Source organism: Rattus rattus, chromosome 2 (assembly GCF_011064425.1).
Source record: "Rattus rattus isolate New Zealand chromosome 2, Rrattus_CSIRO_v1, whole genome shotgun sequence".
Lineage (NCBI taxonomy): Eukaryota > Metazoa > Chordata > Mammalia > Rodentia > Muridae > Rattus > Rattus rattus.
This window is the reverse complement of record NC_046155.1, coordinates 16,346,597-16,367,061: the sequence shown is the minus strand read 5'-3', so window position 1 is coordinate 16,367,061 and position 20,465 is coordinate 16,346,597. Positions and strand designations below refer to the sequence as shown.

Genomic DNA, 20,465 nt, shown 5'->3' with positions numbered 1-20,465 from the left:
GTAGAAACAGGGCTACTCACTTGGGCTTTTATTCTAACTCACTAGTGGCCTCCTAGCCCTTTGTTACCTCCTCACTCCTCCAGATCCTCCCTACCAAACAATGGGAAGGAGTTCTGCAGGCTGTATTAAGAACTAAGATTTGGGGTTTTTAGAAACAATAGAAACATGAATGCTACAGAATTGTGAGCGTCTAGGTGGTTAGTGTCTGTGCTGTTCTGTGTATGCAGCCCTACTTGGGCAGTCTGAGGGGTGCTGACTCACTACTCTAAAGATTAGATAATGCTTCTGCATTTTCACCTTTGTTTATCTGCTTTTGACTGGAAGTACAATTAGCTTACATTCCCAATTCCACAGTCATGGAAAACAAGTTCAAAAGCCCAACAGGTGAGCTCCTCTAGGTCTTATGCATAGCAGGCTGCAGGGAACACCATTGTGGAAGCCTCTGAGTCATATGATGGTGATCAACATGGCAATGGAGAAGAGGCCTTTCAAGTAAACGAATCTTACCTTCTTGCACTCACTGAATATCATACAAAATATGACAAGTTACCAGTCACTATATTTTGAGAAAAACATGATTACATGGGAAGAAATAACCAACTAATATTCAATGTAAGTGGATTTTCAAAGAGAAAACAGATGATAGATAACTGATTAATGATTGATAGTGATAAAAAGATGATAGATAGAAGATAGATAGATAGATAGATAGATAGATAGATAGATAGATAGATAGATAGATAGATAGATGATAGAGCGATCGATCGTTGGCATCACTAACTCATTCTAGGAAAAAAACTATTTAATGTCTATAAGCAACAAAAGCCATTGTAGGTAATGGGATTATAGCTTTGGGGGCATATTTCGAAATGCCAGGACCCACACAACTATGAGTGCCTCCATGAAACAAAGATAAAAACATATGCATATGCTTGCTCTCTTTTTTTGGTCATTGCCTGGCAGCTAGAAAAATATAAAAAGAAATATGCTTCCATATATTCCTATATCATGGAACTTAGTGGCACTGACACAGTCCCAATTTGGGAGGTAGAATTTACAGGATGGAGAGTTTGAGGACAGCCTAGATGACATAGTAAGGTCTCTGCCTCAGAAAATGAAACACAATGAAATGTCCCTCTCCGATTATGAGCCCCTTTAACAAGAGGGTGAAGGGCAGAGTGCTTCAACTTCAAGATCGTTGATGCCTCGGGCAGATCAATCCCTGGTGCTTCTGGGATGTCTATAGAATTATTGATCTTGGAGTTCCAGTGACCAACAGAGGCCGGTCAACTGGCAAGATCCAGGCTGAGGATTTAAAATAAGCTTGAGCAAATGTTGGGATGACTCAGAGGGCTTATCAATGTGTGGGTGGCTGGCTTTAGTCCTCACGTTGATTCAAAGAGACACAACACAGACTGCGAGGTGGCACTTCCACCAAGGACTGAGAAGGTGCTGATGCTGGCACAGCAGTCCTGCCAAGTCACAAGAACTGCTCACTGGTAGAAAACATGTCGACAGAACTGGGGAGATTTATGAGGTCACATTTCACCTTACAGGTGAAGGATGCCTCTAGGTTCAGAGAAAATGTCTCACTTGTGGTCCTAAACCAGAACTCATTCTCTTTTCCTGCACCCAACATCAATTTAAGTCTCTGGAGCTTAAGCCAGTCATGATTCATCTCATAGTTCTGTACCCCAGGAGACGCATAGCAATGTCTCTCAGTCACAGTCAGGCTAGCTGTGTAACATTGGCCGTAAGTGTTTATAATGGAGCTAAAAAGTTCCTGTCATCGATGCCTGTCCTACTTTATCTATTAGAGATAAGTTTAGATCCATAAATACTACCGCTGTCCACAACAGTCAGTGCAGTGGCATACAATACAGGTTCACGGCCGAGAAGCCACAAGGTGTACTCTACAGCCTACTGTGGAGCAAGCTAGCCCATGCCATTTTGGTAAATGCCTAAGGATGCTTCTCAGAATGTTCCCCCCATTGGGTAATTGGTGGTTGCATTCCCAGTGGACCTCTCATTACTTTTCTCTGTGAGGGAACACCAGCAGCAGAAACAACAAACTGTTGGCCCTCCTGCTCCAGCGGGCAGCAGGATGCAAACCAGAGAGGCCATGGGTTCACTACACATTTAAATGCTCCCAGAGTCCCAAGTTCTTCAGGAAAACAAAACAAAACAGTTTCCTTTAAGAAGAACAGGGGTCACGCACTAGGATTCCTGGCGCTAATCCTCAATTTCTAGTCTTCTCATTTCCCAGTCCTCTTCCCTGTTAATTGCCTCTCCCTGCCAAATTCCAAGAATACTGCTTAGTCCCCTTTGTATTGATCCTTTTTGTAATGGACTCTTTAAGCACAAGGAACAGGCTGGAAGGGAGATGGTAACAGGGAAGTCTGTCTCCTCTGGACCCTGAAACTTCTGACTGTCTATAGCTGAATGTACGTCAACTTAACCTCACCCCCCCCAAAAAAAATCTGAGCAGATTATGTATATGTGTATATGATATATATGATGTATATGTTGTAAATGTATATGTATATACATATATATGGAAAAAAGGCATAAGAAATTAATTTCCATGCCAGTACTCTCCCTCAATAAGTTTCTTAACTAGACTTTTTGTGTATATTGAAACCTGCTTGTCTAGCCCATCAATAAAGTTGTTTCTGCCTCGCTGTGATTAGCAGTAAGTGCTGGCAGGGACCATGCACATCGGAAGAGCCTCTTGCATTCACATTCCACTGCTATTCATTGATACCTTTTAATTTTCCTTTTTAAAAAAATGTATTTAGGAAAAGAACACTAAAAATAAGACCAATTTATTAGATTCATGTTCTAGTTCTATTACTAAGCCACAAAATTCTTAACAGTTTTGAAGATTTGATTTTTCTGTTTGTAAAAATGGGGTGTCTCTGGGTTTCTGTTGTTGTGATAAACATCAGGACCAAAAGCAACTTGGGGAGCAAAGGGAGGTTGCTCTTATGGTTCCCGGTAATAGTACATCAGCCAGTGAAGTCAGAGTAGGAACTCAAGCAAGGCAGGAACCTATAGACAGGAGCTGATGTGGAAGCCGCGGAGGAGCGCAGCTTCCTGTCTTGCTCTCATGACTTGCTTAGCCTGTTTTGTCCTGCAATCCAAGACCACTTGCCCAAGGATGCCACTGAACAGTAATCTGGGCCCTCCCACGTTGGTCATTAATAAGAACAGTGCCTCATAGACTTGCCTACAGACCGATCTTAATGGAGGCATTTTCTCAATTAAGATTCCCTCTTCCTAGATATGTCTAGGTTTGTGTCAAGTTGACAAAAACCAGCCAGCACACTAGGCATATTAGCAAGAAGTCCTTGAAAAATATTTGATATGTTATAGTCAATGGCCTGTACAGGTTCTGATGTGCAGAGCATTGTTCCAGCTTGTCTGTGTTCGTGTGGAGCCAGTCAGGAAGGAGTCAGAGGCTGGACTGCACAGCCTTGCTCTCAGTAATCTAGTTAGCGGGTGGAGGAACTGCAGGTCTGTTTCAAGATGGACGCTACAATGCAAGCAAACTGGATAATGGAATAGAGCAACTAGGAGCTGAAGCTGCAAAAGCTGCTGACAAGGACCGGCCCTGCCTGGGGATGAACTCTGAGCAGAGATGTGAAGATAAAAAAGATACAGTCAAGACAGGAGAGTGGGAGTGGAAGCGGAGAGGAATGTTCCGGGCAGAAGAAGAAGCAAGCTCAGAGAGTCAGAGGCAAACAGCAACAAAACCTGGGCTGTTTTAAACACCAGAAAGTAGGTGAACCTTGGCCTGAGGAGGGTGAGCCAGAGAAAGAAAAATCCATGCTATTTGCATTCGGAGAGGCTTTGGGAACTTACTCTAAGACTTTGGATTGCATGGGTGTGATAGGATCTAAGTTTCCAACGGAACCGTGAAAGGCAGCTATGGACAACAGGAGACATGAACAGAGATCCAAGAGGGCTGTCACAGTCGGCCTGGGCCACAGCCTCAGAAGTCTAGGGAAGACTTTAGTGCCAGAGACAGAGCTGGCAATGGCTTGTGGGAGCTTCCTGGGATAACAGGATGCATGTGTGACATGTTTATATCCCCGTAAAATAAACACGCAATAAAAAAGAAACGCCACAAATGATTGCAGCACTGTTAACTATGTCTTCAGATTTGAAGACATCTGCTTCCTTTCCGTCCTATGCTTCCGTTGTCTGAAGGTTTCTATCAGATTTTTTTCTTTCGGTTTGTGTTTCCCAACCCACTTAGACTTCCTTCTTCCTTTATGAAAGTCTCACACCTTTGCTTTGGACCTTTGTGATTTGGGGCTGCCTGGCATCTAAGCACCGGTTATGGGTGGGAGGAGAACCCCAAAAAAAGACAGACCTCACCCCAGGCCTCTTTGTATGGTAGACTAGCACATGGGTTATTCAACCAGCACTGTAAGCTTCATTTTGTTTAGTTGGAGACAGGGTCTCCCGGTGTAGCTGTGGCTGGCCTGGAATTCAGTATGTTAACAGGTTTGGGCTGGAACTCACAGAGATCTGCCTGTGTCTGCCTTTCAAGTGCTCGGACTAACGGCATGTGCTCTATCACCCCTGGCTGGCGAACCAGCGCTGGAAGTAAACAGCACGGACGATGTGCCAGGTGACGAACTTCACAGAGTGACTCACTCTGCTGAATTATTCATAAGATCATCCACTCTGTGTGTTTGCTACTCTCAGTTAATGGATGAGGAAATTAGATTAATTCAAGGATGCTATAGCAGATAGAACCTAGATGTTAAGCTCAAGCAAGGCTGGCACCAAAAACATACCCTAATCATCAAGGACAGCTCCAGCCACCTAGTGGTTGGGTCCAATCAGATGGCCTATAGTTTTGAAAAATGATACAGTGACACAAGGCTGCAGCAACCACCACAGGGATGTACAGAGCTGCTGGGAAGCCTAAGTGTCCCCTGCAGCACTAGCAGCAGCTACAGGTCTTGTGTAGAGTCACCCGGCTGTTGGTGGCAGGATGGGTTGATGCCAGGGCTCTCTGCGTCAAGGCTTTCTTGGAGCCTGTCATTTTGCTGAGTCTCCTGTCCAATTTGCATCAACTTCCAGTTTTCTACTTTCCTCTCAGTAGATTGTTCTGCTGAAATGATCTGCAACCAAGCACCCTGGCCAGCACTGTTAATTTACACGTCAGCGGGCGGCCATCACCATCATGAAAGCCAGGGTTCCAGCAGCAGCCGCGGCACCTTCTGTCCTCAGAGTCCTCAGGTTCCCACCGCAGGCTTCTTTGCTCTGACAGTGTGCACAGTCAAGACTACCTGACTCATAGGAACCCCTGCCTCAGAGCGTGACTATTAGTGACCACCATGTCTGGAGTGACTATCCCCTGGCCAGGATTGATGGTTCCAGAGAGAACCTTATCAGAGGTGCACCCCTCCCACAGAGGAAGGAAGTCAAGCCAGAGTACTCTGTCACTCTGGAGGGATGGTGGTGGCTGAGAAAGGTCATCCACACCAATCATCCTGGCTAGTGACTCTTTGCCAATCTTCATTTTTCCAATCTGGGTTTAATTCTGTGAGGCTGAATTCCACCCTCATCTTCAGAGCACGGTATGTTTGCCACAGGGATTCCTATAATCCCTTCTCCCTGCTTGTCCATCCTGCTGCGTGTCACAAAGTGGAATTTGTACAATAGTGTTTGTGTTTCTTTTGGGTTTTATTTTTGTGATTGAGGAGAAATCATGGATATAGATTAAAGCAAACTATTATGTAGCTTAGAAAACATCTTTCAAAATTGGTGTGTGTGTGCACTCACTTGTGTGGTGTGTGTGTGTGTGCACGTGTGTGCTTCCATGGTGTGTGTGTGTGTGTGTGTGTGCTTGCATGGTGTGTGTGTGTGTGTGTGTGCTTGCATGGTGTGTGTGTGTGCTTGCATGGCGTGTGTATGTGTGTGTGTACACACTTGCATGGTGCGTGTGTGCGTGCGTGTGTGTGTGCTTGTATGGTGTGTGTGTGCACATGCTTGCATGGTTTGTGTGTGTATATGTGTGTGTGCATGTGTGTGTGTGTGTGCAGGATCTTACATGGTGTGTGTGTGTGTGCACAAGCTTACATGGTGTGTGTGTGCACAAGCTTACATGGTGTGTGTGTGTGTGTGTGTGCTTGCATGGTGTGTGTGTGTATGTGTGTGTGTGCACTCACTTGCATGGTGTGTGTGTGTGTGTGTGTGTGTGTGTGTGTGTGTGTGTGTGTGTGCTTGCATGGTGTGTGTGTGTGTGTGTGTGTGTGTGTGCACCCACTTGCATGTGTGTTGCATGTGTGTGTGTGTGTGTATGTGCTTGCATGGTGTGTGTGTGCTTGCATGGTGTGTGGTTGTGTGTGTGTGTATGTGTGCTTGCATGGTGTGTGTGTGTGTGTGTGTGTGTGGCATGTTGCACAGTGTGGTGTGCACAAGGAGATCAGAGGAGAACAGCAGCCGTCAGCTCTCACCCTGTGCCTTGTTTGACAGAGTCCCTTGTTCACAGCTATCAGGCTATGTGGCTTCCAGGCTTTTACAATTTCTCCTGCCTCTTGCACACTGTGGAGCGCTGGAATTACAGACACATGCACGGCCACACCACCTGCCTTTACTTGTATTCTGGGGATTCAAACGCAGGAGATCGTGTTTGCGTGCCAAGTGCTTCTCCCACTGAGCCCTTCCCTCGCCAGGAAAGTCTATGTTAAGGTAGCTGGAGCATTGAGACTCAGAGCATTATTTTGTTGCCTTTCTCCAAACCTCACTGATAGCCCTTCCTCTTCTGTATCTGCTCACAGTTAAGACTCATTGCAGCCTCAAAGCTTTCGTCTTCTAGTGACATGATTTAAAAACTTAACTCTTCAAGACTTTGGTATTGGGGATTGATAGACAGAAGTATCTGGTGATTTTTGTTTCAAATCTTGAAGCATGTTAAAAGGAAGGGGAGGCTCTTCACTATCAGCGATCAAAGTCCTTGCAGAAGTGGCTGTTGACAAAGTGGATACAAGTTGATCCTGGTACATATCACTGTGGCAAGAAGGTAGCATGTCACAACGCCACAGGGGCCAGCTCGGAAGGGATCTCATTGCACAAATCTTGTACACTTTGAGAACTGAATTAGCCCCCACTGTAATAAATAAGTGAAGGAAGGAAGACAGAAACAAAGGGGGACAAAGGGAAGGCTCTTCAGGAGTATGTCAGGTACCAAGATGTTTTCACAGTCATCGCATAATACAATTAACCAGCCACAAATAAAAACTGAGTAGTAAATTGAGGAGAATATTCTGGTATATGGGAATGCAGCTTAGGGACAGAAAACATACCTAACACACACAAGACCTGGGAGGGAGAGGTTACAAAAAAGGTTTGAGAAGGAACAGTGTGGTTCAAAGGGACAGGACGAGCAGCATCTTGACTAGCTAATCAAAGTTGAAGTCATCAATGAGAAGCAGATGGCCACCATTTACCTCAGGTGTAAGTCCCTTTGAAAGACACAACACTTATGTGGCATTCAAGCCAAGAATGACTATAGTCATAAAATAATCAAAGTTTAAATGCTTGGTTTGAAGAGGAGAGAGAGAGATTTGTTCATAAGAGCCTATGAAATGTTCCAGTTAAAGAAACAAAGAGGCATGAGATTTGAACTTGATCTCTCTACTGACACTGAGCCCTGGCTTGGGAGGAGGCAGTGCCACCTGGTACATTCTTGGGCTGATTGACAAATCTAGGATATGAGAAACAGGCTGGACACAACTATCCTACCATGGTTAAACTCACCAAAGGCTCACAAATGAACTGTGCTCATGTCAGATCTTGTCCTGTGTTAGGAACACTTCATGGATACAGTTAGAAGAAAAGGCTCCAGTGCATGTAACACACTCTCTGGAGAAAACACACAGATGAGAGCGAAAAGAGGCACAAGTAGTTTGTAAATTCTGTGTGTCCATGAGAATGTGTGTGCATGTGTGTGTCTATGTGTGTTGTGTTTTTAATGTGTTTGTGGTATGTGTGTGAATGTGTGTGTGTTTATGGTGTGTATGTGGTGAGTGTATGTGTAAGTGTTTGTGTGAGTGTGGTGTGTGAGTGTATTATGTGTGTGTATGGCATGTAAGTGTGAGTGCATGTGTTTGTAGTGTGTGGATGTATTTGTAGTATTATTAGTGTGTGAGTGTGCAACTCTGTTTTTGTGGTATGTATGAGTATGTGTGTGAATGTGTGTGTTTGTGGTGTATGTATATGTATGTTTGTGTGTGTGATATGTGTTTTGGTATTGTGTGACTGTGTGTTGTGGTTTATGGTGTGCCTGCGGTGTGTATACGAATGTATGTATGTGTGTTTGCATGTATGTGATATGTATGTGTGAGTGTGCTGATGGTGTGTGAGTGTGTGTTTGTGGTATGTGTGTGTTTGTAGTGTGTGTGATTATGTGCATATGTGTATATATGTAGTGTGTGTGTTTGTTTGGTGTGCGGTATGTGTGTGTGTGTGTTGTATGTACATATGTTGGTGCAAGTGCATGCACACGCAGATACCAGAGGAATATTAAATATCTTCCTCTATCATTCTCCACTTTATTTTGAGATATGTTCTCCCAGTGAACCTGAATTTCACTGTTTCAGCTATGCCAGTGAGCTCTCAGGATCCACCTGTCTCTGTCCCACTACGATGAGGTTATAGTCACATGTAACTATGCAGGTGCTCAGGATTAGAACTCGGGTCTTCTTGCTTACACAATAAGTGTTCTTACCCACTAAGGCATCTCCTTAGACTTCTGAAATTCTTATTCTTATGTTTTTCAGACAGTTAAAGATATTCCATAGAAAAGCTTAAAACGAAGTGATTTGGGGGAGGAGAATAACCCCATTTCATTAAGGACCATGGGGGATTTATAAGGATGGTGAAATGTTCTAGATTGTGTCTATGCCTGTGTTTCTAAAATTCTCATGTTTGCCATCTGTACACTTAGAGCTGGTAGCTTTCATTACAAGTAAAGTACCTCAAAAGTGTTGTCTTGAAAAGTACAGAGGGAAAAGTCAAAAGGCTATCCTGGACAGACAGACAAAAAGAAAATGGGTACCTGCCCTTGCCTCTTGAGAAATTTCAAGAAATTGAGAGTCTTCAGCATTATGGATGGAGCAGGGGTCATCTATCTGGTAGTTGGGGGTCACTCATTGCAGCCACAGAGAAAGCTATACAGTGTTTCAAAGTATATTTTGCCCAAAAGGTATTAATCATCTTTATATTAAGATCTATTTTATAGTAAGACCTAAATCACAAAAACTCAATGAGATCCTGCCCAAGGGGTCATGTATATTATCCCAGACCCCAAGATCATCAGTCACTGTCCTCACTACCCGTTTTTAGCAGGAGTTTGTATTCATCTCTCCCTGGCGTGGACCACGCAAGCCCTAGCTTGTGAAGTCTGTCACTACCATCTCATGGTCCCTGCTTTATAAAACCCCTCTAACGTGACCACTGCTCTTCCCCTCTCGCCCTGTGCTGCCATGTTGGGGTTACTATTAAGCTTTTGTGACAATCTTTCCATCCATCCCATTCCTTGAGAAACCGGAACTCAACTGAGCACCGGGCCTAGCACTCTGGAGAAAGGGTGACTAAACTAAGATGAGGAGATGAGAAAATGCTATCAAGCTTCTTTTTCAGGAAATTCTGTCACCTCTACAAAGAAAGAACCTTGCAGCATTACTCCTAGGACTGTCCTACCCAGAGACGCCACAATTAGTTTTAGAGAGAGATTTTGTTTTGCCTGATCCAATAATGCCTGTTTGGGCCCAGACTTTTATTATTTATTATAACTGTGGAAAGTGAGCAAATTCAATTTATAGTCTAGGAAACCCCTGAAAGAAACACAAAGCAAAATATCCCTGTTAAATGTTAAAACGCTACTTGGTAAAATTTAAACAAATCACTACGCAGCCAGAGATTGGTCAGCTAAAATGTGTGATACCTCCTTGGTGCCTGAAAATTTCCAAAAAGAAAAAAAAAATGGGTCAACAAGAGTTCAAGGCACACAATGTGTCAGGCAGAGATTAAAGGATCATGTTCACAGGCAAGAAATGGTAGAGCCAGTGTTTAGAAGCGGAAGTCTAAAAAATGAAACCATTTTTGATTCCCACACTGTTACTGGGGCAGAACAGAAAAACAGAGAGAGTTAAGGGGACATGGGAGGGAAAGAAGCTTCTTATTCTGTTGTCTAGTTTGTATTCCTGCCATCAGTTATTCAAGGTCATCAACACAACTGATAACATCAGAGTTTCCTATAGAGACAGTGCTGGTTTTTCTAATGACATCTCAGACAAGGATTTGACTACTTGGAGCTGGGACCAGAATGTTCAAGTCCAGGCCCTGCATGTTAGCTTTATCAGCACTCACCCCTCATACCCAAACCCAAACCATGGGCCTTGCAAAACCACCCCCCATTATCAACAAGAGTTTATTTTTAATTTATAAATGTAATTTAATTTAATCTTAAGACAGGGTCCCTGTGGCCCTTCTAGTATTCAGCTTACTATACAACTTCCAACCTTGATTCTTCTGCCTCCAGCTTCCTTGTGGGACTACAGCTGTGAGCCTCCATTCCCCCAGCTAGGTAGATTTATTTCTCTTAAGATAAGAGAAATAAATAAACCAACCCACATTTACCTACTTCAGTTTTAAACTTGGCTTAAACCTGTTTGTAAGTTGAGTCTTTTTCTTAAGACCTGTTGTGACGATTCGTGTCAATGTGATGTTTAATGTCAATTTGACAGGACCCGGGACATCTTTGGGCAGTTATTTAGGTTAGGTTGGTCTCTGTGGAGTTGACTAGGTCAATGAGAGAAGACCCACACTAAGGAGAGTGGCCCCATTGTCATGCTTAGGTCTTAGAGACTAGATACAAAGAATGAGGCTGACTGAGCACAGCCAATCATCACTCTGGTGCTTGACTGTGGATGCAATGTGACCAGCTGCCTCAAGTTCCTGCCACCAGGACTTTCACCACAATGGAACTGTGGGACAAAAATAAACTCATCCTTCCTTAAGTTGCTCTTTCCAGATGATTTCATCATAGCAAGAAGAATAAGTCAGTATTACATCTTCCTCCTTCCGGACTTCGATCTGAACCATGTATTAGCCGACGTCTAATAAACCCACTAACTTAGCTTCATTCTGACTTGTCCTGATGTACTTTCCTGTGCTGTAGTCAAGGACAGCTTTACCTGAGTGAAGAGCACCAAGAAAGGAATTCACAGGCAACGACCCCTGTGATTGATGCCTTCCCAACACTGTTGACATTATGGGCTGAATTATACCCTCCTGACAACCTTTATTTATTGAAGTCTCAACCAGCAATACTTTCGAGAATAATTGTATTTGGAGATAAGGTCTTTAAAGAGAATATATATATATATATATATATATATATATATATATATTCCAATTTGACAGGACTAGACTCCCTGTGTGAGGAAGAGAAAATACCAGGAATGAACACTCATGGTAGAAAGGCTAAGGGAGGACACAGCAAGGCTCCTGTCTGCAAGCCAAACCCAAAGCCTAGGGATTAAACAAACCTGTCAGCACCTTGATCTGTGGACTCCGGCTTCCGACCTGGGAGAAAATCAATTCCCACTGCCTAAGCCTCCCAACCTGTAGTATTTTATCATGGTGGCCCTACCAGAAAATTGTAATCGACTTCAATACCACTTCCCTTTCCTTCCATACAGGTCCACGATGACGCTTATGGTCCAAGTTTAGTAGTCCTGGTGACTGGAAACTCATCTCAGTTAGTAAGCAACACTTCACCAAGCCTCATGGAACTAAAATCAAAGAAAGACTACAATTCCTTCATTCAACTGCTGCTGTCCAGAAGTGAAGCTCACTACACTGACAACACCACCTATCAGTGCTGGTGTTTGTTTCTTTGTTTGCTTTATTTTTTCACAAAAATTTATTGCTATGAAATTCATGTACATTCCACAAAGATTAGAAAATACAGAACAGGAAAAAAATCCCTCTTTTGCTGTACTAGCTGGTTTTCTGTCAACACTGGAGAGGAGGGAACTTCTACTGAGAAAATGTCTCCATAAGGTTAGGCTATATGCAAGCCTATAGGGCATTTTCTTAATTAAGTAATTGATAGGGGAGGGCCTGCCCACTGTGGGTGATGCCATTCCTAGGCTGGTGGTCCAGGGTTTTATAAGAAAGCAGCTGAGCAAGCCATGAGTTGCAAGCCAGTACGCAGCTCCTCTCCATGTCCTCTGCATCGGCTCATTCATCCTGGTTCCTGCCACGTTTGAGTTTCTGTCCTGATTTCCCCCAGGGATGAACAATGATGTAGAATTAGGTCATGGTGTTCCATCACAGCAATAATCACCCTAAGACAATCATTTATGCAAAGACATTGTCTTGGGATGTGTGCCCACATGAAGGGTACATGTTTTGTTTGGGTGAAATAGACTAATCATGTTATGCTTATAGACCCTAACCTCCCATGTGGTGTTAAAATAGAAAAAGACTCCAGTCAAGAGAATAAAATTTCCAACCTGGATGGAGACCTGAAATTTCAGTTGGGCCAGGTAGTTCACTGGGCCAAGAAAAGCGGGTCTGATGGTTTATCTATGCTTGGGCCAGGGAGTGGCACTATTAGAAGGTGTGGCCTTGTTGGAGTAGGTGTGTCACTGTGGGCGTGGGCTTTAAGACCCTCATCCTAGCTGCCTGGCAGTCAGTCTTCTACCAGCAGCCTTCAGATGAAGATGTAGAACTCTCAGCTCCTCCTGCACCATGCCTGCCTGGACGCTGCCATGTTTCCACCTTGATGGTCATGGACTGAACCTCTGAACCTGTAAGCCAGCCCCAATTAAATGTTGTTCTTATAAGAGTAGCCTTGACCATGGTGTCTGTTCGCAGCAGTAAAACCCTAACTAAGACAGCAGGTTTATCTTAAGCCATGCCAAAGAGCTAGGTGGAATAATTAGTCCTTTGATGAGATACTGTACTTCTCCTGCCCAGAATCCCTATGTAGCTTATAAGTCAGCTCACTAAAAAAGTTCCTCAGAGAAGCATAACTTTTTCTTTTCTTCCTTTTTTTTTCAAAGTCTGCTTTCCTTAAACCTTTGAGTTTCTTTCCTCAAAATGTCCCCCGTCATGTGACTTCTTCTCTGCCATGTGTCTGACCTCCGCACCAGCTGAAACAAAATTGTCTTTTCCCCTTCTTTCCTCATTCTCCTCCCCCAGGCAGCTGAGGAGGTTTTATAGTTTATCTGCCTGGGGTTTTTTCCCCTCCCTTCCCATCCTCCCCCTCCCATCCCCTTCCCTCCTCCTCTTCCCCACTCCCTCTCTCCCTCCTCCTCTTTCCTGATCTCTCCCTCCTCCTCTCCTTTTTAAACTAATGAAGTTGTCCTTGAGCTTCTGTTTGAGCCCATTCTTAAAGAGGGGAGCCCGCTTTCCTGTGGATCGGGGGATGTCCAGCAAGGTACTTAGCATGTACCCAGTTTACCGGCTCTCTGTGACCCATGCCTGCATGCAGTAGCCAGCTGCTGGGTGCAGCTGCTTTCTTGCCGTGATTGCTAGGCAGCCCCAGCAAGGCCTACCCAGTCTGTCTAAGTGTCCTTTGCAGGCCCTGGGATGCTGCAACTGACCTGTGGCCCTGGGCTTCCATTTCGGCTCTCAGCAAACCTGAGGCTGGCCCGTGGGCTGTTCCCCAAAGTAGGAGCCTGGAGGGAGGTCCTAGATTCCCCAGGAGATGCCTCATGAGAAGTCCATGGCAGCCATTATCAGACTGTAGTCACCTGAAGATCAATCATAGAAACCCTGGCACACGGAAGAACACCGCACTGGGAAGGCCTGAAAGCAATCCCCAGGCTGTACTAGACCGTGACCGCACAGACAAGCCTTGTGCACTATTCCTCACCGCAAGGAAAGCGCATCTCTAGATGGGAACCTTTCCTCCTCAGTAAGTTAGCCCTGGTGTCTCAGTTAACCAAGGTGGCCCTTGACAAAGGGGACTTGGGACCTGTGTTCAGGCTTCTATATCTAGAATTACCCACTTCTGTTCACCAAGTGCCATAAGATCTACAGTGTCTATTAACCTCATCTTCTCTGCCCAGGCTAAGGACCACGGATCCGCTGCCCGCAGCACCCACACCAGGAGCGACCTGTGAGGATGGGGCCTGGACATCCTTACCCCGTAGGAGGCTGGGTACCACTCTGGGTACTGAATAGTCACGTCAGCACCTCCCGGATGTAGGGTGGAATATGGGTCAGTGTGACTTGCGGGGCCTGAGAGTGCTGACTTCACATTTCACATCCTGAGAACAAGGTCTATCAAACTGGCTAATATTTAACGTGAGTCTATATTGCCATCCCACCAGGAAGCTGCTGGTCTGTGGCTGTTCTGTCTCCAGAAAGGGCCATTTCACAGGTTCACGGGGGTGAGTATCGGCACCAAAGCTAAAAGCAAGCCAAAGCCGCAAGACTGTGCACCCTAGGTAGCTGAAAGGTGTGAGAAGAAGCAAGGAGGTGAGGAAAAGGGGGCGGGGCTCTCAGGGGGCGGGGCTCTCAAGCTCCTCCATACCCAGGGCAGCAGAGTGGGCTCCCAGCTGGGGACAGTCCTCACAGGGCTGCTGAAGCAACCATGAAGATGGTATTCTGTGACAGAGCTTGACCAGTCCTGGGTGTCCTGCTGTGACCAGGATCCAAAATAGAGCTAAAGAGGGGTAGTATGGTCTCAAGGATAGAGCCCTCGACAATTCTTTTTTGTTGTTGTTGTTGTTTTTGTTTGTTTGTTTGTTTTTTGTTTTCTTTTTTTTTTTTTTTTGAGGTGGGGACCGAACCCAAGGCCTTGCGCTTGCTAGGCAAGCGCTCTACCGCTGAGCTAAATCCCCAACCCCACCCTCGACAATTCTTAAGTGTCACTCTGCAGATCCCTACATCAGCAACCACCCTAACTCTTCCAAGCTCAGGGTCCAAGCTGAGGGGCCCTGACATGTCTTGCAGGGAACTAGGAAAGCCAGTAGTGGTTCTGATTGGGACGCAAAGTCACAGAGGGTCAAGCCCCAGGGGCCTCAGTCCATAAATTACTTTGTTCCTGCCTTTCCTCAGGACTAGCAAAGATGCGACCCAGGCTCAGGACAGGATTCAAGGCTGTTGGCACCTCTATCTACAAGGGCATCCCCTGGAACTCACAGCACAGAGAGCTTTTGGCTGCTCTCCAGCTTCTGCTGCTGGGCCAGCAGGGAGCAAGCTCTGTGGGGGGTCCCTTCTTCCTCAAGGAGTTGGACTGCTATCTCTGGCCTGGGTTCATCCCTTTGAGCTCACTGACCTGGGTTGACTGGTCACCCTGTCTGCAGCCATAGCTCACACTCCCATGGGAGTTTCAGTTTCTCCTTGTGCCAAATGGCCTTTGGCTCTGCCTGTCTTTAGGAACACTCTTCTGGTCCAGCTCCAGCCTCTGCATCAAGGCCCTGGGAGACTTTATCTGTGCTCTGTGTGAGGACTGTCTATTTCTTTCCTACTCCAGCTGCAGAGGTCTGTGGAATGATGAACTTTCAGGTACAGGACTCAGGGACCCAAATGTAAGCTTCACCTCCCCGCTGGGGCACAAGACACATGCCACCACTTTTCCACCAGTGCTGTTAGGACTGTTTGGTTTTGTCCAATGAGAAGGACTTTCTACTAAATTCAACTGTATCCTTTATCGTCTGTATCTCCTCCTGTCAGGGAAGTGCCCTGCCAACAACCGGCTGTCAGCAGACAACTTGTGTCCCTCAGTACTGGACCTACACTTTTACAAAGCCCAGATCGGACTCTGCTGCTCTACAGTACACTTCTGAAACACCCTTACCCCCAGCAACAGACACATACGTCATTGTGAGAGTCCATGGCTTCTGGGAACATGGTCCACACAGGATCCCAAAGTCCCATTGGTGAACTGGGGCTTTTATATCTGAGACACGTGACCATCAAATGATCTAATCCAGACACTCCAGAAACTGGTGAAGGTCCATCGCATGTGACTTCAGACACAATAGCACGCATCCTCCCCTGCTTCCCGAATCTTCTGAGTCACAGTCTCTTCTCTTTAGCTCGAGAATTGGACTACACCATAACCCTCTGAAGATGGAAAGAACCCGGGTTTTTAAGCCCATCCGCCAAGATCTGGTAGCTCCATAGGATTTGGAAACCTACTTTGAACAGGAAAATTGTCACCGTAGTGATTGATAGTCTCAGCTGGGAGAAGAGAACAGGAAGTGCTTTAAGGACTCAGGAGTGGAACAAGCGCCTGAGGGGCCAGTTACCTGGACTAAACGTGCCTTTTAAAACAAACGACGTGCGCTTAAGCATTCTTCCTCTGCTCTGTATGTCTAGGTCTGACCAATAGGCCTATTAGCAACACACTGTGGCCTAGTTTACTACAGAATTTGCCTTTCAAGAGGCTGGCCTATGTCCAGCTCTTGGTATAGACCTAACAGTATTTCACTCAAATCTAAATATGTCAGAGCGAACTACAGTATAGTCTGCCCTTAACCAGGAAAAGTATGCATCTGAAGACAAATGAAGGCATAGTTAAATTACCTTAGCGTTAATCAAACCACAACACTCCATGCTTGACAAGCCCAACTTGATGACAGATTGCAGGGTTCAGCTAGAGTTTCCAGGCCTATTCCAATTCTGGATGAGCAGCCCTGGCCCTAGGGGTTTCCTTCCCATCCGAGCCCCACACTCCACCCACTTTAGGGACCTCTTAGGCATAGCTGTGGACCCCAAGATACAGGCCCAAGTTCCTTTATAGCCTCAGCAAACAGCTTCCCTTTGGGCTTCCTCCCTGATCAGGTCTCTCCTCACTGGCTAAGACCCTAATAGTAAGTGCAGAGTCCTTTGGTAGGGACTGTCCTCTGGCCTTAGAGAAGAGTCAGGAGTATGGAATTTGAGGAGTCAGAACTTGTAGGTCTGAGGAAAAAACCAAAGGAGGCCCTTTAAACTCTGCAGGTGTCATTTACATAGTAGAGGGCTCCCTTGCTCTGGTGTGAAGGCAGAGCAGACTAAAAGCCCTCTCCAGATCAATCTGTCTCTCCTTCAGTCTGTCTTCATATGTGACTGCTTAATTAAATAATTAAACACACGGTGAAAGAGAGGACTCCAGCCTGGAAGGATGCCGGAAACAAGTTTATGTACTTCCAGCTATTTGAGGGTGGGGCATGGGGTGTGAGAAAAGGTCAGTGTCCAACAATGGATGGACTGAATGACATTCTACAGGCCAGAAGAAAAAGACCCCTGCCTTGGGGAATGACTCAGGCCTTAAACTCCTCTTTGTTTTTGTGACACTTCTGCAGAGACCTTCCTTCTAAAAGCCTGATGAAGCACTGATAGAGGTAGCCGGGGACATCGAAGTTAAACTAAGGTGGGCCAAGGGAGGCTTAAGCTGCTCTCTTGATGTGGGGGCTCCGGGAGGTCACCTGCAGACAGCATTGGAGTCAGAAGAGAGAACTGCAGTAGGGGCATCACTCCCGAGGCTCGCTTGCTATCGCTTTCCCCTTTTCTCGAGTTTGTCGGTTTCTAGGGTTTCCTCTATAGTGAGGACAGAGCATTCCTACGTGACCTTACCTGGCAGGTAAAAAACTATGCTGCACACTGCAAGTGGTGCCTGCAGTCAGGCCCCCAACAAGAACCGAACCTAAACTGTGAGTCAAGCAGTTCCCCATCACCAGCCAACAACCAGTTTGGGGGTTCCGCAGCAGCCTTCTGGGAGCCCAAGGGCAACAACCGGCAGAGACGGGGAGGGTGAGGGGGGTGAGAAACAGACAAGGGCCCAAGAGCTGAGCCCCGGCCCTGCTCTGAAATATTGGGAGTTTGCAATCAAAGGTCACCCTGGTTCCCAGGTGCGAAAAGACCCGTGCCTAAACCCGGAGGTGGCAGCACTTGTGAGCCTGGAAGGAACCTGGAAGAAACTCAAGTCACCGAGCAGGCTTGTTGGGATAGGAAGGAGTCGGAGTCGGGACACGAACACCAGAGCGGTGCGCTGGTTAAACGCGGCCACTCACCCAGCAACAACAGCTTGAGCTCGCGGCGCGCGTCCTTCTTGTCGCGGCGAAGTTGCCGTTCAATCTCCGCGCTGATGCGCTGCGACTCTTTCTCCTCCGCAGACAGACAGCAGCAGCCGGCCATGGCTTGCCACCTCAACAGAGCGACAGGGACCTGGAGCTTAACGCCCGGCCGTGCGGATTATCCGCGCCAGGCGCTGGATTTGAAGAGGAAACACTTGAACGGACTATGGTATGGAGCAAGAGGCTCGGACCTCCTGGGCTAACCGCTTTCTCGAAGGCAGTTCCGAGGTCCGGCGAGTCCTGAGTGCTTGTGTGGTCCCGGATCAGGCACCCAACCCGGCGCTTGGGAGGGAGAGAAGAGCGAGTTGGGCGGCGTGAGTGGCGCTGTCTCCAGAAGATGTGCGCTCCCAGACACTGTCGCTGGGCACCCAGGTAGGCAACACAGACCGCGAATCAAAAGTTGGGGCGTCGGCGCCGCTGCAAGAGTGGTCTCTCCGCGACTGTAGGGTGTCGTAGGCTAGCAGCAGGTGTGGCGTGGCTTGCAGATAAAGGACCAGCTAGTCCCTGTCTGCAATGTTCCGAAAATCTCAATCCTTAGACCTTCGCCGAATGGAAGGTTCCTCCAGACTCTGGAGTGATGGCTCTAAGTGACAGGAGGAGGCGGGGCGTCTCGAACCTACAGCCTTGACGTCTACAGGAGTTGCCTGAAGACCTACCCCAAGCCTTTGGTGCCTGGGGACAAAGGAGAGCAACAAGAGGCTGGAGTGCGAGCAGTCTCACACCTCCCTCCTTGGCGGTGGCGCCCTAGTGCAGGCAGGGCCACTTGCCAAGCTTGCTGTAACCAGCAGGCACTGGCTTCCAGCCCCCTTCCCGCTGCCAGATCCGGGTTCAGACAGGTGAGGGAGTTTCGCCAACTCCCAACCTTAGTGCCAGAGGAGGAGGCAGCGCACTAGCAGACCCGAGCCAGACGTCTGCAGCCCGGCCACACACCGCATACCAGCAGCTAGGCTCAGACCTCTCTTCCCACCTGAGGCTGAACTTTACCCACCAGCTTCTTTCACCACGACTCACACTTGGGGTTTCTAGACCCGCTCACTCCGCTTCCCGGGATGCCACAACTCAATTTGGGCTTAGCGCAATCCGTGGGTCAGCTCGAAGCTAGTGCAGATGGGCCCGCTGGCTGGGTTAGGAACTGCAGCTGCCTCCAGACCCGGGAAAGGAGCAGAGGGCTAGTTAACGCCTCCCAGCTTGTTCTATCTCCCCGCACCGGATGAGGGGGCCGGGGACTGGAGAGGTGAGGGTGGAAACCGGCTGGCTGCTTTGCATTCGATGATGGAAAAGACTTCTGCTTTGTAGAAAGAGTTGGCACCTTCCCGGCACACCTGGCCAGTTCCCTGCCCAGCCCTGCAGCCAGACTGCTGCTTCCGGACAGCTCCTGGAACTCTTGCGAGTAGATGTGGGAAATCTAAAAGCACCCTTGACAACTCAAATGGAAAGGCAAATTACCCTCGCTGATTTTGTCTGTGCAGATTTTAAGGTGCAGATAAGGGATCCTGCGGGACCATGGCAAAGAATCTTCTTTTCCTTCTATTCAAGTAGGCATATGACTTGTGCACACTTACGGAAGCAGAGGCTAATGTTTCCTCTGTGAAGAGCAATTGAAGCAGGAGTGGGGCGCCGTGGTCATTATATAAGAACTTGGCAGCTAATGCTATCTGGCTGCAAAGTCTTGTTTACTTTACAGTTTAAGAAGTGCAGACCAATCAGGCTTTAAAATGTCCTGTAGTTTAGTACCCTTCCAAGCATAAATTAACGACAACAGTGTCCCCTACTGGAAAATCTCTGGATCTTTTTCTCTGCAATCTGTCACCCACTTTTTCCCTTGGCTCCTACAGGTGACAAGACTGCCACCACCACTTGGCTCCTCAAACTCCTCAATCACTCTCTTTAGTCTTCCATAGATATTAAAACCAGTGCAAATCTGAATTCCAAGTTAACTGGAATAACAGACCAGTTCAGGTTCCAGTCACTAGCCTTCCAAAACAGATCGTGACAGATCGGCCCTGGGGAACTTGGCAGCACCTACCGGAAGCCCTCAGTGTTCCCATCCACTTCGATCAAAGCTGTAATCCTTCTATAGGACTTGTGCTGAAGGTTTCTATCTTCAGCTAACAATAAAAAACTCAATGGGAAAGATGTCAACAGCAGGAAATAGGCTGAATTAACTATGTTTTGTCCACCTAGGATGATATCATGTATCCATTGAGGTAATCTATGAGTAACATTATGTTCCAATGAATAACACTTTAGGATGTTTTGGTGAACGTCAGCCTGCATACATCATGGTGGTGCCACCATTTACTTCAGGGCTGGGCATGTAGCTCGGTGGTAAAGCACTTGCCCTCTGTACATTCAGCACTG

At 46.8% G+C, this 20,465-nt stretch overlaps 1 protein-coding gene across 1 annotated transcript in view; it reads right to left on the bottom strand.

Moving 5' to 3' along the window:
* The window catches only part of LOC116891006 (guanine nucleotide-binding protein subunit alpha-14), a 302,838-nt gene extending 283,269 nt beyond the window's left edge, over positions 1 to 19,569 (bottom strand). The window contains exon 1 of the mRNA XM_032891687.1: positions 18,042 to 19,569. Within this exon, the coding sequence (XP_032747578.1) occupies positions 18,042 to 18,165 (124 nt within the window). The 5' untranslated portion in view covers positions 18,166 to 19,569. The remainder of the gene's footprint in view (positions 1 to 18,041) is intronic.
* Between the last annotated feature and the right edge of the window lie 896 nt (positions 19,570 to 20,465).